At 36.3% G+C, this 26,949-nt stretch overlaps 1 protein-coding gene across 1 annotated transcript in view; it reads left to right on the forward strand.

The window, feature by feature from the left end:
• Positions 1 to 26,949, forward strand: part of TRHDE (thyrotropin releasing hormone degrading enzyme) — a 429,224-nt gene that overhangs the window by 302,191 nt on the left and 100,084 nt on the right. Inside the window, exons 7-9 of the mRNA XM_043879610.1 lie at positions 2,252 to 2,317; positions 22,957 to 23,022; positions 23,655 to 23,842. Of these exons, the coding sequence (XP_043735545.1) occupies positions 2,252 to 2,317; positions 22,957 to 23,022; positions 23,655 to 23,842 (320 nt within the window). The remainder of the gene's footprint in view (positions 1 to 2,251; positions 2,318 to 22,956; positions 23,023 to 23,654; positions 23,843 to 26,949) is intronic.

Consider the following 26,949-nt stretch of genomic DNA (forward strand, 5'->3'; position numbering starts at 1 on the left):
GGTACATTCTTTATGATTAGAAAGGACTCTTTTGTCATTAGCCCATACCAGATTGATAGTTTTTATCTGAGCTACCAGGGAAGCTCTTCAAAAGTGATTACAAGAGACCTGACAAGAGACCAAGTCTTCATTACCTAGAGGGAAACACTTAAATCATCCAAAGATGGCTGTTTTGTCCTGAGGAAGGTTTTCCGATGACTGCTCGGGATTCTGCTTACTCCCCAGGTAGCAAGGGTTGGTTTTGCTGCAGAACTGACAATGTCCACCTTGGGGTGGGTAGATTAGATTGGGAATGTATAGGAGGGGAGCTTGTCAAGGAAATTCAAGGAGCAGAATTGATAAGTTCTAAAGGGAATTCTAACCTGGTCCCCAGACTGAATCATAGATGCTTACACTTTATGGACTTATACAACTGTGCAGAAGATACAGAGTAAGAAGCAGAAGAAAGAGCACAGAGTAGAAGCTGTGGAAGAAAAATATACCAGAAGAGGCATACAACTCTACAGCTTGTCCAGGGAGTCCATCATTTGTTGAGTTGTGAATAAAATACCAATTTGGGGAGCAACTCTGGTGATGACTGAATTTTTTGGAGACATTTCTCTAATGCTGATTCGTAGAGCCTGAGTTCTCTACTGCATTAAAATTCTGCAATTACAGGGAGCAGTTCTGGTAACAATGGAAATTCATTCTTGTGTCTTTATACTTGTTGTTGCCACCCAGCCCCGGGCTGGATGAGTCTATACGAGGTTCGTATGATTCTTTTTAAAAAAAAGAGATACCTGGTAAGAAATTAGCTTGATGGGTATGAATTTAAAGTGAGTATGAAGTTAGAAATGTAGTTATAAAGGGATTTATTTCCCTTAAAACCAGGCTATCTTTTTTTTTTAGATTTTTAAAAGTTTGTTTATTTTTAATTGAAGGACAATTGCCTTACAGAATTGTGTTGTTTCCTATCATTTATTTTTAAACTTTTGCTGCTTTTAATTCACTGCTTCATAGTTAAAACAATTTGGTGCAGATTGAAATATCTTCTTGAAGGCTTATTTATATTTTGCATACAGATTTGTGATAATCTAGGCTTAACCATTGATTCTTGAAATTTTTCATAGTGATTAGCTGTCAGCCTTTTCACACTGATATTGTTCTACAGTGTAAGAAATGTTAGTGTTAGTTGCTCAGTCGTGCCCGACTCTTTGAGACCCCATGGACTGCAGCCCACCAGCCTACTCTGTCCATGACATTTTCCAGACAAGGATACTGGAGTGGGTTGCTATTTCCTACTCCAGGGGATCTTCCCAACCCAGGGATCAAACCCGGGTCTCCTACACTGCAGGCAGATTCTTTACCTACTGAGCTACAAGGGAAGCCCCTTACAATGTAATAACCATTTTCAAAATGAGATAGGCTCTTACATTAGTATTTTCTTCCATTACTCTAAATGTTTATCAGCCTCGTATATGTTCTACTTGTATATGGATTTATAGAAGACTCTAAAAGGAAGAAAACACAGGAAATAAATATAATTACCTTGATATAATACTGACAGCTAACACTTCTATCATGGTTACTAATTTTTAAACCCAGTTTGAATTGCCTTACATTCGATAATGTATTTAAATTTCAGAAAACCATATAAATTGGGACTATTATTGCCTGTACTTTTCAAATGAGAAAAGGGAGGAACTGAGGGTTAAATAGTTTAGCTGAGTAAACATGGAGGGTAATGCCAGAACCAGAATTTGAATCCAAGTAATCTGATTTCCTGGAACTTCCTACTCGCCACTTCTATAACTAAATGATTCTTGATTGAGCCAGAGATAGAGTATGTAGCTATGTTACTTCAAAGCTATATTTTAATAGGATTATTTATAACATGGATGTACCTCCTTTACTAGATTATGAACCTGTGAGTACAAGAACCTTATTTTATTAACTTTGTCATCTATGGTGCTCAGTAAAATTTCTAGTATTCCTGAATTACAACTTATTATTGCTCTGAGATATTTTATCCAAGAGACTTCTACTTCAAAATCATCAGTTTTAGATCCACAAAACTTTTAGATTGAACAAAAAATGCAATTGTAACCTATAAGTGAAGTATTGCATTCATAATTCTCTTATTTCTTAACTATTTTTAAGAATAAAATAGCATGAATGAAGACTATTTTTGACTGATATAGAATAATTTTAGAATCATGTTACTTGGTTGACACTTCTTCCTTTTCTTTTTTAAAATTACTCTTTCTTACAGGGTGCTGCTTTAATTAGAATGCTGGCTAATTTTATGGGCCATTCAGTATTTCAGAGGGGTTTGCAAGTAAGTAAAATGTTTTCTTTTTTTTTTTTTTTTACATTTTTCCTTATTCTTGTGTTTATTTTAAAGATATTTCACAGCTTGGGAAATTGCTTATACAAAATTGCTGAATTTTATGGGAAACTATAAGGTAAGTAAGGTAAGCAGTGCCTTACCATATGAAAAATGAAAATGGTAGATAAGACTCTGTATTAACCCACAAAACTCGAAAGGTTATATCATTTAGAATCTCTTTAATATGCATTTTAAAGTTGAAGTAATTTTCAAATATAGCAGATCCTAAATAGTCTATATACGATTTCACAAAAGTCTATTTCCGTTTTCTTCCATTTAAAAGTTTATATAAAATGAAAGCAAATTGTGTTAGCCTTTTTGGAATTATGCACTGTTTGAGAAATTCTTAACACTTTTTCAGATACGTGCCTTTTATGTTGTTCGCTGTTTTAATGTTGATATACAGAGATTGTTATTTGTTCCAAATATATTAAAGTGTTTTTTTTTTAAATTAGGAAACACAGTACTTTAAATAAAGAAGGAAAAAAAGAAACAGTTTTATTATAATACATTTACAGTATGAAACATGGAATCTAGGAGTAGATTCTTAGAAAAGGAAGATTCTTAAATTCTCAAAAGCAAACACAAATATGGAAAAATAGAATTTTTATTCCATTGAATCTGTTGGAGTAAATCATGTTCCTAGCAGCTGTGATTGATGAATTATTTATGATGCATTCTGCTACTTAGAAGTGTCCTTTAAAGTAAATTGATGTTCACCTGAAATACAATTATGCTAAGACAGAGAGAGCAATCAATCTTATCTTTCTCAGTAAGCTTTTCATTTTGAAATTTAAATAAACTACATATGGGATCAGGTCATGTTTTAGTAGTCTAATTCTATCTTTACCCAAAATAAACTAAACAATAAAATACAAAACAAGAGTTAAATATGTTATGACAAAGCTCTAAATACTTAACACAAGAGAAAAAATATATATAAATTCCTTGAAGAATAATTTTCCTTAGAAAATATTTTTACCAAATTGTTCCAGCTGGGGTTGGAATTATTTTAATCAGCTCTTTCCATTAGGGCCACCTTTGGAATCGCTGAATTCTGTTGACTCTGTTTGCCAAGTGCTAAAGTCTCTATTCTGATCACATAGTTAGGAAAATCTCTTTTTTTTTCTCTCTGTGAGTGACCTCCATGAATATCAACTATCTGGAGAAATGTCCTTCCTTATCCCCACTCCTTTGTTTTCCCACTGAAGTTGTAGCATGACAGTACCCTTCCAGAAAATAGCTAAGCTTTCCTAAGAGCTCCGCAAATTGAATTTAATTTCCTGGTAGCAAGTTGATGTGAAATCACTTTCTGTATACAATTTTTATTTAATTTTTTTCTTCTCATTTGTGTGTTTAGATTTGCTTGGAAGATTGAATAACTACTTATGTTATCTGGGAAGGATTTTTTTTCAATGTTTTTCCTTTTCTTATGGTACTTTCTGTGGTGTGCAAAATAGATCAACTTTTAATACACCGTCTTCTGCTGACCCGGTCGGTTCAGGTTTGTCTGTAACGGACTCTACCCTCCAACTCCCATGATATTAAACTTTCATTTGAAGCGTGTATTAATGTGTGCCGTTATGCGCTGGTACTTGATTTGGTTAATTCTCAACTCAGGGACTCTGTGTTTGTCAACCTTGCATTTCGTTTGCTTGTGACATCTCATTGATCAGATAGATCTTTATCCTTCAGTACTTTCCTTGCCGCTTTATTTATACTCATCACTCAAACTGATTTAGTGTATCATCAGCAGTTTGGATTAGTTTACAGTAGATTCGTGTGTCTAGGTGATAAATTATCATCTCTTGTGCATGAAGATGCATGGGATATGGCTTGAAAATGACCTCCTGAACAGACACTTCATGTCATGGTGCTGAGTGGTCACAGAGTTGATATTAATATATTTCCCATCCACAAGCCTCTGGGGAATCTTGGTTTACATGTTGCTGAAAGAGCTAATCAAGACTGTCAGTGCTTATCTCTGCTGGAAAATCTATTAATTGTTTTTATATTAACAGTGGCTATTTCTATGTTGACAAGTGGAAGTTTATATTTGCACATAGACCCAGGGCTAGATTTACAAATGTAGGCATCCTAAATTGCAAATAGTATTTTTTTCATATATTCTCCCCCTATTCCACCATCCCTCTCTTTCTTTCTTCTTCCCTCACTCCATATTTCCTTTCTTTCTTTTTTTTTTTTGTTTTAGTACTTGGACCTTAGCCCTGGTGTTCCACACCTGAACAATACTATAATGGTGGTTTCTTCTGAAACTTGGTTTCTCTTGAATCTTTCAGTCCTTGTGATCCATCTTAAGCTCTTTTGGGAACAAGGAAAATGTATTTTACAAATACATTCACAAATAAATAAAACAATATATTTATACAATATAAATTTAAAATATAATAAAAACACATAATAACATATTATATTAATAAAGTACAAATATAATGTTACATAATAAATACAATAAAAAATAGTATAAAGGTAGATGAGTTAACATGTTTAAATTTAACTTAGCAAGTATCTGTGTATTGATTCAGCTACATATTTCTTAACTTTTATAATATTTTGTATTGGACAACATATTTCAAGTTTCAACTTATACATACATCCCTCAGTAGAAGGGGACTCCAGAGACTTTTTGAGAAAAGTTTTGTTTCTAGTATCCATATAATCCATTCAATCAGCTATCTGAATATCTGGTAAATGGTTTCATACTGAATATTCACAACTTTCCTTGGTCTGATCTTCTTGATTTTTTGGTCCAGTTCCCTTATTTCTTGAATGTTGTGTGTTGCTTAAATGGTTCAGTTTTGCATAATTTTTTAAATAAGTTGCCTCCAAACTTCTTTTAGTATGTAATAGATAGAACGCACATTCTGTCTGTTTAGACTGTAATAGATGGCATAGCTCTTCTCAGGTGGCTTATTGGATAAAGAATCCATCTACAGGGCAGGAGACCACCTGCAATGTAGGAAACCCAGGTTCCATCCCTGGGTCAGGAAGGTCCCCTGAACAAGGAAATGGCAACCCACTCCAGTGTTCTTGCCTGGGAAATCCTATGGACAGGTGAGCCTGGCAGGCTAGAGTCGGACGTGACTGAAGCGACTAAGCCCCATTAATAAGTCAGTTTCCATTTTGTTTTGATGGTTAAATTGAAAGTGAAATAGAGCAAATGAAGTGTGAACCTTTGTGGATTATGTATGCCACTTATAAATAATACATTTTTTTTTAAACACAGAAATATTTGTATTTTTGCAAGTTCTGTTTAGCTACTGTTCTTCCATAGTAGATTACCCCAAACAATTGCTGGAATATTTTGGGACACAAGAGGCAATGGAATAAGTAGGGAGAAACATTATTCTTTTTTTGAACTCTTTATTTTGTATTGGGGGTGTAACTGATTAGCAATGTTGTGAGTTTCAGGTGAACAGTGGAGGGACTCAGCCACACATACAAACTCTCCTCCCACCCAGCCTCTCCCCCAAACTCCCCTCCCACCCAGGCTTCCAAATAATGCTGAGCAGAGTTCCATGTGCTATACAGTAAGTCCTTGTTGGTTATCCATTTTAAATATAGTAGTGTGTACATGTCCATCCCAAAGTTCCTAACTATCCCTTCCCCCCGTATTTCCCCCCTGACGACCATTATTCTTGTTCCTAATTAATGATGGGCTTTCTGTTAGTCACTAAGTCCTTCCTGGCCTCTGACTTCATAGTTATAAAATGCAAGAGTAGAATTAAAATTTAGATTTTTTTCATCTTATTAATGCATTTTACTAGTTAGACAATTTGGATTTGATACTTTAATTTGGGACAACTGTTTCAATTTAATGGGAGAATTTAACTAGCGTTCCTGAATCTTCAGTTAATCATCTGCATAGTGAGACTATATGGCTTTGACCCTTTTGGGAGAGTTAGAGGATAGAAGTCAGGGAAAGCACTCCTAGATGTCAGAAAATCAAGAAATTTTGGTATCACAGAGAAAACACCCATACATTCAGTGTAGTTCTAGTCAGGCTTTGGGAGAGCATGGGATCAGATGTGTTTGTTCAGTTCAGCATTTTAATCCAGAAGTCCTTGGATTCTTTCTTCGGTTGACTTCAGTGGCACTGTGTTCTGAGTATCTTCTTAGTTAACCTCATGCTTGACCTCTACTACTGCAAGAATTGCTGAATCTTTCTGAAATTTTCACATCTTTAAGTTCCTAGGTTTCTTATATTTTAAGTACACATAGTACTTTTTACCCATGTGTACAATGTTTGTACATATGATCAATAAATTGGGATCTACTTTTACCTTGTTTTTATAATTTAAGCTTCCACAGCTCAAATCCTCATTCTTACCTAAGTACTCTAGACTTATTTTTAAAGTAAATCATTCAGAGAAGGATTCTTTTAGATAGAATTGTTTCACATGACTTTGACCTTTCTTAGTTGATTTTTACTTGTTTTCATCTCCCTAGTTACATTTTTTATAATTTTTCTTTGAGTTTTTAGAAATAAAATAATAAAGGTATAATTTTAATTTGACATCCTCAGATAACATTGACTCAGTAGTTATTAAAAAATAATTAGTACATACTACTACTGTTTTTTCTTTTCAAACAAAACAATATCATTTTAATGATTTGAGCCTGGCAGTACTGTTCTTTATGTTGTTAAGAGGCAACACCAGGGAACTAAAATTATAAAGAAAGATCATTGTTAAACATGATATAAACTCACTTCGAAATCCGTCACAGTGAGTCACCTTCCTGCTCATCCAGTGAAGGTAATTCAATATCATTTAAAATATGGTTGAATAAAGAAAGATCTTTTTGATTAGTATTTAACTGCTCTTTTCCATAAGGTAACCTACAAAAAGATGTTTGGTTCCAATTATCAGGGTGGAAATTGCTTATGCAAATCAATGTAAGGCAATGAGGTGTGGATAAGAAGTAAATATCATTATTATTGGTTGTGCTCATAAAATTCTGATAGCCTAAAGGTAATGATAGCACGAAGCTATAGGGGTTATCAGTAGCTACAACATACTCAATAACCTGTGTTCCACGAGAAGCTACATGTTAACATGTGTATACAGGATTTTTATTTGAAAGCTGAAAGCTTATGTCTGTGAGACAGTGGTTTGCTCCCTTGCATGTAAGTTTTTAGATAAATGGAAAGTCAGAAAGGAATGGAAAGTCAGAAAATAACAGAGGAACAGAGACAGTGTGTCAAAGTTAATTTCCTTTCTGAAGAGATAGTATTGTGTTTTTAATCAGATGGTAGCTGAATCATGCTTCATCTAAAACTGAATGACCATAGGCAGGTTCTATTCACATTTCTCCCTGTTTCACTAAATCGCTGTGCAGTTTTAGGTATGCTATATGTGGAAAGGTTAATTAACTCTTCATGATAATTTTTTGTCATCACTCAATACCGTATGATAATAATACTATCATTGATCATGTTTAGTCATTGGATTTGACCTAATTAGCATCTAACTTATTAAAGACCAACTACAAAGCTAAACTCACCGGGTATTCTATAGAGAAAAAAATATTAATTTTAAGGAAAGATTCTATGAATTTGAGAGTCAAGAATACTATCTCTAATAAAAGCCAAGTACTTCAAAAACATAAATAGCAAAAACTATTCATATTTCTTAATCAGAGAAAAATAACTTCTATTCATCAGTTTTAGTTAATTTGCTTATATACAGCTACTGACTGAATTCTTATCATTTTGCCTCTGAAATAAATGTTGTTAGTTGACTACTGTGACTATACAGCAGTAACTAAAAAGCCTTCATTGGTAGTGACATATATCTCTATTTGTTTATCCCACAAACATTTACCCAGATTAATGGCAGGTCTTAGAAATTTATTCTTACTGGTTTCTTTTACCTGTTAGTCAAGAGCTCAAGATATATTCATTTTGTGAAAGTGTTAGTCACTCAGTCATGTCCAACGCTTTGCAACCCCATGGACTGTAGCCCATCAGGCTCCTCTGTCCATGGAATTCTCCAGGCAAGAATACTGGAGTGGGTTGCCATTCACTTCTCCAGCAGATCTTCCCAACCCAAGTATTGAACCTGGGTCTCCTGCTTTGCAGGCAGATTCTTTACCATCTGAGCCACCAGGGAAGCCCTTTATTCATTTTAACTAATAGGGTTCATACTGTAAAATGATGTTTTTGATAATTTTATTTAAAATATATTTGTGAAGTGATTTGACATATTTGACTGATGTGTAAATATGTAAATATGCACATTCTGGGATATGTATACCTATCTACAAACACTCTCTCCTTGTAAACATTACCATTTGGTTATATTACTAGTTCAGAGGTACAACAAACTTGCCTTAGAGGCATTTTCCTCTAACCTAATTAGCTCTTGCATCAGCAGTTTTCTTTCGTTTCCTTTTTTATTTTTTCTCTTATATTATGTTCTATTTTCAGAATGTTCATGTAATAGCCTAGAACTATATATTTGGCAATATTGAAAGCTTTAATGCTAAAAAAAAAACCCTTCCATGTTGGGAAGATTTTTTTTAACTCCTGTTTTCATAATTGCTAGATAATTCTAGTACATAGTTTAGTACTAGTAATATGGCATAGATGTACATAATAATTTTAGTTTTTTTTCCTAGTTGACAAGCATTTACATTACTTTCCAATACTGGTAAAATAAATAACTGAAATAATTTTTAAATTATAGATTTACCCATTGTATTTTTTTTTTTTTTTAAATTTTTTTATTAGTTGGAGGCTAATTACTTCACAACATTTCAGTGGGTTTTGTCATACATTGATATGAATCAGCCATAGATTTACACTTATTCCCCATCCCGATCCCCCCTCCCACCTCCCTCTTCACCCGACTCCTCTGGGTCTTCCCAGTGCACCAGGCCCGAGCACTTGTCTCATGCATCCCACCTGGGCTGGTGATCTGTTTCACTATAGATAGTATACATGCTGTTCTTTTGAAACATCCCACCCTCACATTCTCCCACAGAGTTCAAAAGTCTGTTCTGTATTTCTGTGTCTCTTTTTCTGTTTTGCATATAGGGTTATCATTACCATCTTTCTAAATTCCATATATATGTGTTAGTATGCTGTAATGTTCTTTATCTTTCTGGCTTACTTCACTCTGTATAATGGGCTCCAGTTTCATCCATCTCATTAGGACTGATTCAAATGAATTCTTTTTGACAGCTGAGTAATATTCCATGGTGTATATGTACCACTGCTTCCTTATCCATTCATCTGCTGATGGGCATCTAGGTTGCTTCCATGTCCTGGCTATTATAAACAGTGCTGCAATGAACATTGGGGTGCACGTGTCTCTTTCAGATCTGGTTTCCTCAGTGTGTATGCCCAAAAGTGGGATTGCTGGGTCATATGGCAGTTCTATTTCCAGTTTTTTAAGGAATCTCCACACTGTTTTCCATAGTGGCTGTACTAGTTTGCATTCCCACCAACAGTGTAAGAGGGTTCCCTTTTCTCCACACCCTCTCCAGCATTTATTGCTTGTAGTCTTTTGGATAGCAGCCATCCTGACTGGCGTGTAATGGTACCTCATTGTGGTTTTGATTTGCATTTCTCTAATAATGAGTGATGTTGAGCACCTTTTCATGTGTTTGTTAGCCATCTGTATGTCTTCTTTGGAGAAATGTCTGTTTAGTTCTTTTTCTGGAAACACATTACTAATTTTTTCCTCTAAGATATTAAGTCAATACATAATTTAGAAAGAAAGTTTGAAAGTTCTATTTTTATAATACACCAAGCAAATAGCATCATGTCTCATTTTCAAAACACATTTCTCACCAATTTAATCCGTAAAAATTTGCTATTTCAATGTATGTGTTTTGATCACAAATGAGATTGAAAACTTTTCATGTATCCTCTTGCCTCTCACTGTTATCACTTACTTTTATATGACATTTTTATCCATGTGTCTGTTTAAAAAATTAAAGTTTTCCTTTTCTAAACTTGAAACTATTCATAAACAGTTATAGAAATAATGAACTGTAATATATTTATGCTAATTCTGTTTCCTCTCTGATATCTAAATGTCAAAATTAAGTTGTGAAAAGCCGTATGTTATAAGTAAGTGGCTTAAGAATGCTGGAAAGACCTATCCTAAGTTATGTGTTTGGAACCTATCTTACAAAAGGTTCAAGTGTATTCAAAATTCCATGTTGATCTGCCTCTGTATTTCTGTCTATGAAAGAGAAGGCCCTGTGTTAGTACGTCACACAAAGAAGTGGGGATATCCATGTGTCATCTTGCATCTTATTTCCTTTTGCAATCAGTCTCTTGTATTCACTTTTTCACGTCTGCTCAAAGACTCTCTCTACGATTATGTTACAGATCATTTTTCCCCCCTTCAGAGCAATGACTCATTTTAGTGTCAAAAACTTTCCTTAATGCTTTGTGCTCGTAAACCAAACTATGATTTCTCTTCCTGCATCTCTTTATATCCCCGTAGTTCACCCATCAGATATGTTCAGTCACTCATTTATTCCACACATACTGCATGGCCACACAATGTCAGATACCATGATATGTACCAAGTATTTAAATATTCAGGGTAGGCTACATACAACAGATATGCCCCCTGATCTCATGAATCATATTTTTGGACAAGATTGATACTAAAAAGAAAATAGGCAAATACAGATATATTTCCTAAACGTGATAAATACGAGGCAGGAAAAAGGAAATAGGATGTTGTGAGAGAACATATAAGATGGGTGGGTCAGGCAACTTTAGATTGGGTGTTTAGAAAATCCTTCTTGAGAAGAAGGCATGTGTCCTGAGTTCTGAAGGATGAGAAAGGGGGTTGGGGGAGATTGTTCTGGGAAGATGGAAGGGCTTGCACAAAGGACTGAAGGAAGGAACTCTGTGTTCAAGGAAAAGAAACGAGCTCGTGTAGATGAGCAGAGTTAGTCAGGACAAGAGACAGGAGGACAGGAGCTAATTACGCAATGCCACAGTGCACGGTGCTTAAGAAGGCCGGGTTTTATTCTGAGTGCAGTGGGAGATGATTCACCAATTTTAAAACTGGGATTCAACCTGGTTCTATTTATACTTAAAATAATTATCTGGCTAATTATAGTAATACATTGGGACTGGGGCAATCAGCATACCAGTAGGGGAATTAGGTAATAAAATTAGGAAGATGGTTTAATATTTGGGTGAGAGATAATAAAGGCTTAAAGAGTCACTAGATATATAGAGACATAGATGGATTCAGTGTTTTTGGAAAGTAGGATGAAATAGACCTAGGGATAGATTGGCTGAAGAGTGTGGTATGAGAGGAAGAAAAGGCACGTGAGAATGATTCTGAAGTTTCTGGCTTGGAAGCCTGAAACAGTCCAGAAGGGCTAGACTGTTGGAGGTGGAAGGAAGAGAAGGTGCTAGTAAAAGAGGCTGTATCAGGTTAAGTGTCAATTGCTCAGTCGTGTCGGACTCTTTGCGACCCCATGGACTGTAGCCCCCCGCTAGGATCCTCTGTCCATGGGACTTTTCAGACAAGGATACTGGAGTGGGTTGCCATGCCTTCTCCAGGGGATCTTCCTGACCCAGGGATTGAACCCAGGTCTCCTGCACTGCAGGCGGATTCTTCACCATCTGAGTCACCAGTAGGATGACTGAAGAGGCAGGCAGCAGGCCAATGGTACGCTGTCACTCATGTCAAGAAAAAAAGCATATTTCAAGAATAAGAAAGTGACCAAGGAGGTTAAATGCTGCTGAGAGGTGAAATAAAATAAAAACTAAAAAGTGTTCCTTTTGGCAGTTTGCATATTTAATGACTTTAGTGGACTGTGTTAAAGGGTGGAGGGGAAATGTCTAAGAAGAGACAGTGTATCTAGGATAAAAGTTTTAAAATTTGCCAAGGAAGGAGATCAGAAAAACAGGAGGTAGTTAGAGGGCTAAGGAAAGTTTTTTTTTTGTTTTAAAAATGGGAGACAGGTGTGCTACTTTTAGGCTGGTAGAGAAGGAGTCGGGACAGAAGAAGTTGGTAGCACTGCAGAAGAAAGAGATAACAGGGGCTTTGGTTCTTGAGACAGTAAAAAGGCAGGTCTTCTATAAGAGAGACCCTTCCAGGAAATTTGGAGATTTGGAAATCAGAAAATAAGGGAGTTAATTTTCTGATGAATTCTATTTGTTTATTTATGTCACACCGTGAGGCTTGTGGAATTTTAGTTTCATAATCAGGGGTCAAACCGAGGCCCACACTAGTGAAAGCACGTCCTAACGACTGGACCACCAAGGAATCCCAAAATCTGTGTTTTAGCGTTCTGTGAGGCAAGGTCACTAGCTGAAAGTGAGGTAGTGCTGAGTGGTAGAGAGGTCTGAAGACAGACCTGGGATGAGTCACCTGCCTGCTAGTCCTGAGTGCCTATTTGAGTTTGGTGATTATGAATTTATAATAATACTCAACTGCTCAAATTGCCTCATTTTTCTCCTGTCATGTTAAGCATGTTGTGCAAGTCTGAAGAAGCAAATACTTGAGTTTGTCCAGGATTGGGGTTGTTGCCAGGTAGTCTAATTGCAAAACAGAGCTGCAAGGGAGATGAGGCTGTTTGCTGGAAACTGATTCAGATACAACTGTCATAGAAGCTGAATAATCAGGGAAACAAAAGCAGGGAGGACCTGATAGATAACTATCTGTCTAGGTAACAATGTCAACAGTATTATTTATATAATATAATATATCATTTATATTAGTAAGTATATGTGATTTTACCATTTAATAAAAGGCACCCCCATGCTTCTGAGCCTATGGGAAATTTAATCTGTCCTTAGGGAATTGCCCTTATGTCACTCCCGCTAATAGGAGAATGTTCTAGGGAACTTCGTCCGTCCAGAGCATCTGGTGAACACCTGTGTTCGCACCCGCACCGGCAAGCAGTGGTGGAAGTTTCGGGGAAGAGTTGAGGCAGTCACTGCCTGCGTGTTTGGTGTGCATCTGGTTCAAGCCTGGCCTTCCTGGGGCCCTGCGGGATGCTGTCTGTTGCTTTGCTGCTCACTTAGGTCTGGCTATTCTGTGCTGAGGAGCTGCTAGTGACTGCCCTGCCCTCTCATCACTGGTCCCTCACCTCAGAGCACCTCTGTGGAAAGCAGAGGCCAGGGTCTCTTTCTTTCTTCAGACTTGGGTAAGGGAGGTTTCTAAGCTTTTCTCACATATAAAGAAACTTTGATCTCAGTTTTTTTCTTGCAATTTGACTTTTTTTAAAACTAAAAATAATATTCCTCCGAGAACTTTCCTCTTACAGGTTAGTGCATTTAATTTCCCTCCCTTGGTCCTCTAGAATATTTTGACTTCTCTTGGAGACAATGTTGAAGAAGATGTTGACTCCGGACTATTTTTTCCTGTGAGCTTGATCTTAAAATAACTGAAGTTTCTCAGCTCCTTTGGGTGGCAGACTCTTTTTCCCCCTAAGTGCTTTACTTGTTTTATGTCATTTTCTATGCACACTGTTCTCAAGTAAGTACTATATTATCTACTTTTTTCAGTTGAAGAAATTAAGGCTTAGAGAAATTAGATATCTTACCCAAGATCACATGGCTGTTAAAGATTAGCTTGAATCCTTAGTTTTCCTGAATATGCACATCATAATCTCTTTCTCAGTCGAGTTTCATTTTCTTCTCAGTGACTCACCAGCTCTGAGTAAGAAAACTCCATGTGCATGGCTTACAGTCAGTGGGCATCTAGGTTTACAAAAGGCAGTGTATTTTTACCAGTCAGGATATGTTTTGTCTATTTTGTGAGCTTGCTGTGGTCAAAACACTTTACTTGGGCCTTTGGAAAAAGCAATTCACAAACTTCAGTTTTACCGATAGATTCACTTTATGTGTCAGTAATACTTCAAGCTAGCAGTAGAAGTGAGAGGTAGGGATATCTGAGTACCCAGAGTACCCCCATAGACTTACATTCACACCACTTTGCTGACAGGTGTAAGACCCTGACAGGTTGTTCTGGAAAGGGAGTACAAATTCAACAGCGGTAATATTGCCTCTCTGGTGATGTTCCTGCATGTTGGGGCATTGATGGTATGGCCTAAAACTGCTAAATAAGAGATACGTGAAAATAGAACTGAATTGAGAACATGCCACTGTCTATAATTTAAGACAAACAAACAAAACATCTTTCATGGGCTAGCAGGTTGTTTTGATGTAAAATTTTCTGGCATATTCACAACTTTAAGAAAGAATACTGATTTTACAGAATTTGTACTCATTAGGTGGGATAAGGGATTTTTAAAAAGTGTAAAATACCTTTTGGGTCCTACAGAAATATCTGAGCGCTTCTATAACTAAGCAACTTCTGAAAGTTAATTGAAGTTAAGCACACATTTAAAAAATCAAAGTGGCCTGCAAACAATGACATAACTGACTTTTCAACTGTTATTGCTCTAGCTGTTGAAACAGCATTCCTTCTGAAATTCCACTTCTTTTTCATTGTATCTTGTGGTTAGAAACTGCTATACCTCAAAATGTTGGGTAATGGTTCCATTTTTACAGAGTTTCTTCTTGGAAACTGTTGTAATTTAATAATAAACATTTAATGATTATTTATACCTTTCTATCCTGTTCTTGTTTAATAGAATTAAAATACAAACATCCTGTTATTTTCCATCATGCCTTTACAATACTTTGCTACTCACTTTTACTTAATTTCATAATGTTTAGCCAGTCTTCGTGTATTAACCAAACTATTATTTTGAGCTGCAGCCTAGCTTTGTGTTTCATTTGGTCACCTGTCACTGTTTTAGTCTCTTACTTCTGTTTCTCAAGGTCAGGGAATGTAGAAACATCCTCTGAAATGCATGGCCAGGCTTCAAATGTTGTTTTTTTTTTTTAATTAATTTGTTTTTTATTGAAGCATAATTGCTTTACAGAATTTTGCTGTTTTCTGTCAAACCTCAACATGAATCAGCCATAGGTATACATATGTCCCCTCCCACTGAACCTCCCTCCCGTCTCCCTCCCCACCCCACCCCTCTAGGTAGATACAGAGCCCCTGTGTGAGTTTCCTGAGACACACAGCAGATTCCCGTTGGCTGTCTATTTTACACATGGTAATGTAAGTTTCCATGTTACTCTTTTCACACATCTCACCCTCTCCTCCCCTCTCCCCATGTCCATAAGTCTATTCTCTATGTCTGTTTCTCCATTGCTGCCCTGTAAATAAATTCTTCACTACCATTTTTCTAGACTCCATTTATATGCATTAGATTATGATATTTATCTTTCTTTTCCTGACTTACTTCACTCTAAATAATAGTTACTAGGTTCATCCACCTCATTAGAACTGACTCAAATGCATTCCTTTTTATGGCTGAGTAATATTCCATTGTGTATATGTACCACAACTTCTTTATCCATTCATCTGTTGATGGACATCTAGGTTGCTTCCATGTTCTAGCTATTGTAAATAGTGCTGCAATGAACAATGGAATACATGTGTCTCTTTCAATTTTGCTTTCCTCAGGATATATGCCTAAGAGTGGGATTGCTGGGTCATATGGTGGTTTTATTCTTAATTTTTTAAGGGATCTCCATACTGTCTTCCATAGTGCTGTATCAATTTATATTTCCACCAACAGTGCAAGAGCGTTCCCTTTTCTCCACACCCTCTCCAGCATTTATTGTTTGTAGACTTTTCAATGATGGACATTCTGACTGGTGTGAGGTAATATCTCATTGTGGTTTTGATTTGCATTTCTCTAATAATGAGTGATGTTGAGCATCTTTTCACAAGTTTGTTAGCCATCTGTATGTCTTCTTCAGAGAAATGTCTGTTTAGATCTTTTCCCCACTTTTTGATTGGGTTGTTTGTTTTTCTGGTGTTGAGTTGTATGAACTGCTTATATATTTTGAAAATTAATCCTTTGTCAGTTGTTGCATTTGCTGTTATTTTCTCCCATTCTGAGGGTTGTCTTTTCACCTTGCTTGTAGTTTCCTTTGCTGTGCAAAAGCTTTTAAGTTTAATCAGGTCCCACTTGTTTACTTTTGCTTTTATTTCCCTTACTCTAGGAGGTGGGTCATAGAGGATCTTGCTTTGATTTATGTCATTGAGTGTTCAGAGAAAGCCTTTGACAAAATTCAGCACCTATTTATGATTAAAACTCTTAAAAAAATGGGCATAGAAGGAACCTACCTCAACATAGTAAAGGCCATATATGATAAGCCTATAGCAAACATTATTCTGAATGGTGAAAAACTGAATGCATTCAGCCTAAGATCAGGAACAAGACAAGGGTGTCCACTTTCACCACTATATTCAAAATACTTCTGGAAGTCCTAGCTATAGCAGAGGAGAAAAAGAAAGAAAAAGAATCCATATTGGAAAAGAAGAAGTAAAGCTCTCACTGTTTGCAGATGACAGTTTTGATCCCTGGGTCAGGAAGATCCCCTGAAGAAGGAAATGGCAGCCCTCTCCAGTATTCTTATCTGGAGAATTCCATGGACAGTGTAGTTCATGGGGTTGCAAAGAGTTGGACATGACTGAGTGATTAACACTTCAGGCCAGTCATTGGACTCACTGGGAAGGCTGGAGAATCCGGCTTACAAAACAGATAATCGTAACTAAGAAAGCATCACAGGGGCTTCCCAAGTGGCCCTAGTGGTAAAGCACCCAATGCAAGAGACAGGAGAGATATGGGGTCAGTCCCTCGGTTGCGAAGATTCCCCTGGAGGAGGGCATGGCAACCCACTCCAGGATTCTTGCCTGGAGAATCTCCCTGGACAGAGGAGCCCAGCAGGCTACAGTCCATAGGGTCACAAAGAGTTGGGCGGACTGAAGCAACTCAGCACACACGCACACAGGGAAGACTCGGAGATGAAGACGTGCAGCCAAGGCCGTGCAGTAAGGCTGGTGGTCCAGTTGCTACATTAGCATTACTGTGCCGGGACCCTCAGTGTCGCCATCACAGGCAGCGTGATTTCAGCACCTCCCACTCATTTGCTTTGATCCCGGGGATGCACTGTCCCCTTGTGTCCATGCTTTAGCTGCCAGGGGGAGTGGAGAGGGAGAGAGTTTCATCCCTTCCGTCTCTAAGGGAGAGAGCCCTCACTTTCCTGTAAGATTCCATGGTGAGTTATTACCCTATGTTAAAGTGGTATTTTAAATGCTGAAAAGACAAACGAAAGACAAATGCCCAGTACAGATATTTTGAGCTACAATTATTCTTACTAGAAAGGGACAATATTTCAAACCCTTGCTTTAAACTTCCTGACACATAGTCAGAAAAACCAATGCCCAATTTACCTGGCATTTCCCAGATGGTTCTTACAAATAGGTGGGATCCTGCCTTCCAGTGTCAATGAGGCCCCTACTTGCATCCCTTGTCTCACTGGAGGAAACACTGTTGGCGGCCTACCCATAAGCTAGTTTCCTTTTCTTTCTTATCAACCAGATTTGATTTTGTCTGGGCTGTCATCCATGTCTGTGTAATCATTTACTTCACAGGACAGGGTCCTGAACTGTGCAATTTCCCCCAAATGTTTCACTAATTGATTTTGGCTATAGCACATAATACAATTCTGTTAAATGGGAAGCATGGGGAGTTTGATGTAGGATTTGAGGGAGAGTTTTCCTGATTTTTTAAAAAACATTTATTTGTTTTTGTTTATTTATTTATTTGGGTGCATTAGGTCTTGGTCACAACATGTGGGATCTAGTTCCCTGACCAGGAATTGAACCTCCAGCCCCTTGCATTCAGAGCTTGGAATCTTACCCACTGTTCCACCAGGGAAGTCTGGAGAGTTTTCCTAATTTTTAAAGAGAGATCCCTAGAAAGAGAGTCATTATTTTCCTCTGTGCAGTGTTCCATCCGAATATGATGACTGGGATTGCTTCAGCCATCTAGCCCCAAACCTGAAGATGAGGCCACAACTTAGGTAAATGTGGAGCCAAAAGAATTCCATTGGAGAAGAGCTGCAGCACTATCTTATCTTCTTATAGTAAGAAAAAATAAATCTTGTTATTAAAAAAAAAAAGTCATTCCAGGGTGGATTTTTTGTTACTTGCAGCTAAACATCTTTGAATTTTGTCAAACTCTCCCTCCATGTCATAAGGAATAGACCATATATATGTTTGATCCTCTGTTTCAGCATGCTGAAGGGCCTATTAATAGGAGAGTAAGTATTCCGTAATTATTTGCATGTAAATCTTAAAAGATAATAATACTTTACTTTTCAGCGCACTTTTTACTTTTCCCCTTGTCTTTATTAGTCCCACTGGCTTTTATACATAACATGTTATAAACTGTGTTACTTGTTAGCAAAGAAAGTAAAACAAAAAATGATCTCATACCCAATATAGTGTACACTCTTAATGACATCACAGCCAACTGTATATATCAATGCAAGCTATATCTGACATATAAGCACTGAAATAATAAAATCCTCTATAAGTGTTTAAAGATGGTGTTTGGGGGGAATGTTTTAGGTATAAGAAATCTCTCTCTCTGCATTGTCGGCTGTCAGCAGAAAGGCATATTGCATAAGGAAAGTCAGAAATCTCGCAAATATATTGAGCATCTACTGATACCAGGCTGGACACATAGGTGCTGGCTGAATAGTGCTAAACAGTAATCATGGGATCCTCACTGTCATGGAGTTAACAGACTAAGTGGGCAGCCAGACTAACTACCGAGCAGTTATGATGCAGTGTGATAATTGTTCCTATATGTTGAAACGTGAGAATATAATGGGTACTTAACTCAGAATTAGGAAGAGAGTGGGAATGCACAAGAAAGGATTCTGAAGGAAACAAAAGTAAGTTTGAGCCCTGGAGATTGAATTGAATTCAAATGGGCAAAGGGGAAAAGAGTATGTAGAGAACTGCATGTGTAGGGAACTAGACAAGAGAGAAAGTTGTCAGTAGGCACCTGCTTCAAGAAAGCTGAAAATGACTAAGTTGAGGCAGGGAGGCAGCAAAGTAATGGGTGGGATTGGAGCAGTCCAGAGAGACCAGACCATGAGAGACACCTTTAAGTTACACTGAAGTGTGTTTGAGTGATATTCTGAATATAGCAGGGATTCAGGTATATATTTGATGAAAAGTATTTATGCGTGGCTGAGTGATACTGATTAGATTTAGAGGGACAAAGCAGAAATACTAGCAGTAGTCGGTATATTTGGACAAAATACTGTAGAGTGGTTGTCAAACAGGCAAAGGGAAGGGGGAGTATTGGAGAATGTTTTATCATTACCTGAATGTGGTGGAAAGGGGAAGAGAGGCATCTTGTTTGGCTTCTGGTTGCAGTGGATGGAAGGGTTATTCCTGGGAAGGTGCTCCCCAAAGGGGCTGATACAGGGGAGGATGATGAGTTCAGCTTTGAACATAACTGTTAGTCACCTGTGTGTCATCCCATAGATCTTGGATTTGGGTCAGCAGTTGTGTGGACAGGCATAGGACTTGGGCATGGGCTGGAGTCTCTGAGTTCTAGTGTTTTGATTTATTGAGTGATAATACTAACACCTAGCTCATAAATGTTGTCATGGGGTTAAATGAGAAAATATAAAGCAACTTATACAGCTAAAAGGGAGACAAATATTATTGTTCTCATGTACTATGTTCTTTATTACTGTTAATGATGCTCTTGTTTTTGTTACTCTGTTTTCACACCTGTAGCCAGAAATGATTAAAAAGATTATAGCAGCTACTGTCTATTGAATAGGCATTACTGTATTAGGCACTCTTCACTTTTAAAGATTGTATCGGTATTAAATCATTTAATCCTCAGAAAACCTCTATGTAGCAGTTACTTTTATTATCCTTATTTTTATGGGTATGAAGATAATCACAAAGAACTTTAGTGACTTGCCAAAGATCATTTAACTAGGGAACGCTGGAGGATGGATTTGAACAAAGACAGTCAGACTTCCATCCCTGCACTTTATGTATCAGACTGTACTTGTGCTTAACATGCTTTTAACTTTTAATCAGTTTATATTGTTAGTTACATTCCTTTAGAATATGATGATCATCTTTGTTTTATTCTTTTCAACAGCTCTACTGTTCCTGAAATACTTTGTATTGAGAACACACAATTCTCTTTATAGAGCTAATATGAAATCATTTTTCTGCTTTGTATTATAATGTCAAATTGATTGACTTTCATACACATAAATATAAATAAAAGTTTTCATTTCTGGTTCATAACTCCAGCCATCTCCATATTTATTGACTTGTAGTTTTGAAAGGAGCTTAAAGTCTTCTTGTTCAAGCTCTTATCAAATGTTTCATTCATCTTGTCAAGTGGCTATTGTACCAAGACTTGTCCACTTTCAGGCACAGAAAGCTTCCTCCACAAATTATCTCAGTATTTGCAGTTGTTCTCAGTTTTCCACCACTGTTGCCCCAGCGCCTGGTAGGCTGCCTGACACATGCAGAGTGCACCATACATTTTGTGGAATGAACAAAGAAATAAATGATTGACCATCAAAAAAGACACAGTGTTCTTTAAGTTTTTCTGTAATTCTACAAAGACAAAGCAAAATTTCAATTCAAAATATGACTATATTTGTGCAAGAGGAAGGCTAAAATAACTGAGGAAAACATTTGGGTTTTATTGTAGAGAAAAGAGATGACATACATAGGATTCTAGAAACACCCCAAAACTGAATGGGTCTGCTGGCAGTCCAAGAAGGCATGAGATCGGCCCTGAATATTGAGGCAGGCAAGTTGGAACGCCTTCCTAAGCTTGGATAATTGCCATTTCAGCTTGCTTGAAATGTAAATTTGAACTTTATTCTAAACTGAGGAGTGAACCAAGAGCTCCAGTTGATGATCAGTGTTGGGCCCGGGACAAGTCCTCTCATGAACCATTGGATTGTTACAGTCTGCCAGTGAAGAGAAGCCTGTAGTTATCTATTGGACCTTTCAAGGTCTCTGTAGTATTCCTTTGTTCTCTCTTTTGGATTATTCTAGCAGCACTCTCCATAAGCAGAACCCAGTGATAAATAGTTCTACTTTTAATGCTTTTTCATTGGTGTTAGTATTAGTTACTCAGTTGTGTCCAACTCTTTGCAACCCCATGAACTGTAGCCCTCTAGGCTTCTCTGTCTATAAGATTTTCCATGCAAGAATATTGGAATGGATTGCCATTCCCTTCTCCAGAGGATCTTCCTGACCCAGGGATTGAACCCCGGTCTTCTGCATTGCAGGCATTTTCTTTACTGTTTCAGCTAAAATGAAAATATAATTTAAATTTATGTTTCAAAGTTCCTGTTTTTCCCCAGTTTATTCATTTAAATGCTAAACAAGTATAAAAAATAATTCTGAAAACTAAATCTGAAATGACTGATTTAAATCCTGGTCCCTGGGATCTAAATGGAAATGCTTCATATGGCAGGTTCAAAGACAAAATTAGGATTCAGATTGGTCATTCACTTGTAATTTTTCAGTAAAGTTATTCCTAACACTCGATGGTGATGATGTATTTGTGATTGCTGAGTGTTGGGCATTGCATCTCTAGGAGTGTGATTAAGCAGGGGTTGCCATTTGCTGTGCTGTGAGTTGCCAAGAAAGCTGAATTTGTCACAGGTGCTACAATTTGTATTTCAGAAAATTTTCTTCCCCAACTTTAATTATCCCTAAAGTATTCCACTCTACATAAAGTACTGAAAGGAGTCAGCAGTTTTTTTGTTTGTTTTAGTACTATGATGTAAATTAGAATTTTGCCTACTACCTACGTGTTCTAGAGATCATGAAATTTCAGATGAATGAAGTGATACTGTTTTATAACATAAAACAGTGTTCTATATTGATCTTTCCACTTTGGATTCAGAAAAAAATAATGTCAAGAAGTCACAAATAACATATTCACAGTGACATGCTTCTTAGAAAGGAACAGACATGAAACAGAAGTATGTACAGTTAACTACTAATGATTGAAAATGGAAAATGTGGAGCCCTAAGCTTTAAAATATTATATAAACTCAGGATTGATTTTTTTAAATTAAATATTAATGTGTTTCAAGCTCATGAAAATAAGCATGTATCATTTTGTACAAGGCTGCCTGTCCTTTGCAGAGAGACCAGGTAACTGGACAGGTCATGGAGAAAGTCATCACCTTTTTGGCAAAACAATCCCTCTTCACATTTGTACACAGAAGTCAGATTTTTGTTTTTTTTTTTCTTTTCCCATAAGGCAAAATATGTTTTAAACACTTCAGCATGAAATCCTGATGAGAAGGTTTCCCCTAAATATTTCAAATATTTCAAATATTTCAAAACTACTTACTGCGTAAGTAGTTTCTTCAAAATTGCCTGAGCTTAACTTGCTAAATTTGAGGAAGATCTTTGACCCTGGAAATCCATAAGAAGTGATGACAGATATGAAAATAAATTTTAAGAGATTAGTACTGTTTGATGATTTAATTAAAAATATGCTATAGTTCAATCGCTTTGGAATATTTTAAAATGAGATTCTTTTCTTTTTTTGGCATGTCTTTATGTTTGTGTTAATATAGTTCCAACAAATGGAAATAATTAATCGAACTGAGAAACAAATGTGTTTACTGGAAATTGCTTAGCCTTTGAATTTTAATTACAATTTTATATTCTTTGTAGGATTACTTAACTATTCATAAGTATGGCAATGCAGCCAGGAATGATCTCTGGAATACACTATCAGAGGTAAAGTACAGGAGGCTTGAAAACTGAAACCTCTTCTTGAATATTTGAATTGAGTTTATAAAACATTCATAACTTTTATTGACACTGACGGTTTGTTTTCACTTTTTATATTTCCCCTTTCTTGATATGCTTTCTTGTTTTATATTTGATGTATTATAAGGACGATGAGGTTTAAAAATTAATTCAGCTACGAATTGTAAAGATACTTTGCCTAGTTTCAAATATGATAATACTTCTGAAATATAATTTTAATATGGTGTCAGATATTCAGGTTTGAGTGAAATATTGATGGTAAAGAATTTTTTCTATATAAGTGAATAAAAGCATTTAATACTAAACACACTGGATATGCTTAATGATGCCTCAAGTACTTGCTTTAACAATAAAATATGTTTTATCCTCCATTAGGTTAAAAATGTTAATGTTGATAAAGCTTTCATTTCTATTATATATACATGAAGCTTAGGCTAAGACAAGAAGATTAATTTTACTAACACATTATATTAGTTTCACTGATTTGAAGTGTTTTCATCCTGAAATAAGTCATAAAGGTAAACATGAAAATGGTTTAATGTTAATTATGTTTATAATTCATGTTTATAAAATTAATTTATACAATTTTGATTATAAAGGCTTTAAAAAGGAATGGAAAATACGTAAATATACAGGAAGTAATGGATCAGTGGACTCTCCAGATGGGTTATCCTGTTATCACCATCTTGGGAAATACAACAACTGAAAATAGAATAATAATTACCCAGCAGCATTTTATTTATGATATCAGTGCTAAAGCTAAAGCACATGAACCTCAAAATAACAGGTACAGTTCTTTTTCTACATGAAAAAAAAATACTATTTTTTGCACTTTTGTTTTTGCACTTTAACATTTTAAAAAGAATTGATAACAGAATAATGAAATGTATGTGAAATATAGTTTTCATTTCTTCATTTGCATATGATGTTTTCATTTTGAGCCCTTTTTATACTTCCATTTCCAGATATTTTAACTATCAATGTGACAGCATACCAAAGTTATTTCATTTAAGAGGACAGAATTTAAATTATTACGGTCATTTTAAAAATGTTCAGTCAGTAAGTCGTGTCCAACTCAGTGAGCCTATGGACTGCAGCACACCAGGCTTCCCTGTCCTTCACTATCTCCCGGAGTCGGCTCAAACTCATATCCATTGATGCTATCTAACCATTTCAGCCTCTGTTACCCCCCTTCTCCTTTTGCCTTCAGTCTTTCCCAGGATGAGGGAAAAATAAAATAATGTGTGATTTTTTACTTTTCCCTATAAATGTTTATTGAATTAAATTTAAGAAAGTTAAAATACTTTGAAGTGAATTGAATAGTATTGAGAAAACAAATTTATAAAACAGCCAATAGAAACCAATAATCCAGAAAGACCTGTTAAAACCAACAGAAATGTAAAACCAAGATAAATAATGTTTGAACCAAAGGAACTCAAACTAGATCCATTTAGTCTAGGTATCAAAGTCACATAGTATCAAAATATGTTCCTTTCCTTAACTTTTAGTGTTTAAAAACCACTAAATGCAACATACATAGAATTTGATTTGTTGTTAACTTTCATTTGAAATTCTTATTTCATTACTGAAAATTCAGCATATAGTGTTTCTTTTATATTTCATGTTTTCCCACTGTTTTGCCTTTTATTAAAGCTGAGCCAAGGAAAGATAGTATAACTTAAATCATTGCATTTTATTTTTTCTAAAGTATCTTGATAAGAAGTTGAGAATCAGGGGCAGGGAGGGATGGAAGTTAATAAGTTAAATGAGGTGTGGACTGTAGACTGGTCACTCTGTCTCCCATTTGGAATATTAAGAATTCTGATTTGATCATGCACCAATATCTAGGTTATGCAAAGCATGAATTAACTTTCTTTGTTATGTCTAAGAGGAATGGAAATCATCCCAAGTAGGGTAGCTCCGAGACAGAGCCCACGTAGAAGTGACTGAGAAAGTCATGCATGTTTTCTGATGGCTAAATTGGGAAGCCACTTAAGAAAGTGTTGTAAATTTCCTGGTTAGTAGGTACACTGTCCTTCAATAATCTGCCCTTGCAACCCAACTGTTTGGATCTGTGGAATGCAAGGTACCATCCTGCCACATTGTCAGGGTCTGATCCTGTCAACACTTCTTTACCCAGGCTGAATCACTCACAGTTGCCAAACAGTGCTTCCAGTCAACCACTGTCTGGCCCCAGGTGAAACCTGCTTAGGCCTCACCCTAGGTCTGCCAGAAGTACATAAAAAGTACTTGACTGTGGCAAAATCAGAGAGATTCAGGCCATGCCTTTGAAAATGATCAAGCTGACAAAAGCATCACTGATGCAGAAAAACATAAAGGACATGCAGACGATAGAACAAATTTTGAACAAAAATATTCTGTCATCCTATAACATGCTCCAGATGTATCAGCCATGAGTCTGATTCTCTAAAGTAAGACTTTCTCCCAGGATGTATAGGCATATATAGCATCTACAGAGTTTTGCTTTCGCTGAAGTTATAAAATCACATGGATGTTTCAAATGCTGAGAACTTGGCATAGAAAACATTGAGTGAGATAATGCATGGTATCCCATCAGCGTCAACATTTATTTTTTATCTATTTTGAAATAATAGAGTTTGCAGTTGAAATTTTAGTATTCACTTTTGTATAATTGATCATTTAATTCACTATAATGTTGTGGTCAATTCTGTCTGCTCTTTGTAAACTTCCTAGATCTTTATTGTATAATGCAAATAGTTAGTGCAGTAAAACATAAAGCTCATTTATGCTAGAAACCCCATTGAGGATATTTTCTAGGCCAGCATAATCAATTCTTTGTCTTCAATTTTGTAGAGGACACGAGAATACTATAACATGCCTAGAACATTTTAAATGTATGCAGTCATTAAAAGGCAGAGACATTACTTTGCCAGCAAAGGTCAACATAGTCAAAGATATGGTTTTCCAGTAGTGATGTACGGATGTGAGAGCTGGACCATAAAGAAGGCTGAGCGCTGAAAGATTGATGCTTTTCAACTGTAGTATTGGAAAAGGCTCTTGAGAGTCCCTTGGACTGCAAGGAGATCCAACCAGTCCATCCTAAAGGAAATCAGTCCCGAATACTCATTGTAAGGACTGACGCTGAAGCTGAAGCTCCAGTACTTTGGCAACTGATGTGAAGAGCTGACTCATTAGAAAAGCCCTGATGCTGGGAAAGACTGAAGGCAAGAGCAGAAGGGGAAGACAGAGGATGAGATGGTTGGATGGCGTCACCACTTCAATGGATATGAGTTTGAGCAAGCTCTGGGAGATGGTGATGGACAGGGAGGCCTGGTGTGCTGCAGTCCATGGGGTCGCAAAGAGCCAGACACGACTGAGTGACTGAACAACAATAGTCATTTTATTTTTCATATGAGGTAGCTATGTTACAGCAGAGAAAGGAAAGATTTTTATATAATAATTAGATAAAGTTAGTTGATATGTGAAAGTAACATATTTGCTAGCACTTTGATATTTGGACAGTTGTAACTTTGTGTAGCTTTCTTTTATAAATTAATATAAAGATTCAGTAATGTCCCTCATATGTATGGAGCTTCTTAGAGTCCTGTGCTACAGGGAACTATATTTATCTCCTTTTGTTTTGGGTCTAATGACAGCAGCCTCTGAACCACTTTTCATGACATCTGCTTGAATGCTTCACTAATACTGGTACAATTAAAAAAAGTTTTTTTTTCGCTCAAGCTAAAATAAGCAACTATTCTTTTCTTAACATAATCATTAGAATAAACATTGCTTTATTATAAAAATGTGACCTACATGAAGAGAGGTATTCTCAGGGACTATTAAAGAAAAAAATTATCTGGAGAGTCTGTTGAAATGTATTGTTTTTATTGCTTTTCTTCTTAAAATGAT

Source organism: Cervus elaphus, chromosome 3 (genome assembly GCF_910594005.1).
Source record: "Cervus elaphus chromosome 3, mCerEla1.1, whole genome shotgun sequence".
Classification (NCBI taxonomy): domain Eukaryota; kingdom Metazoa; phylum Chordata; class Mammalia; order Artiodactyla; family Cervidae; genus Cervus; species Cervus elaphus.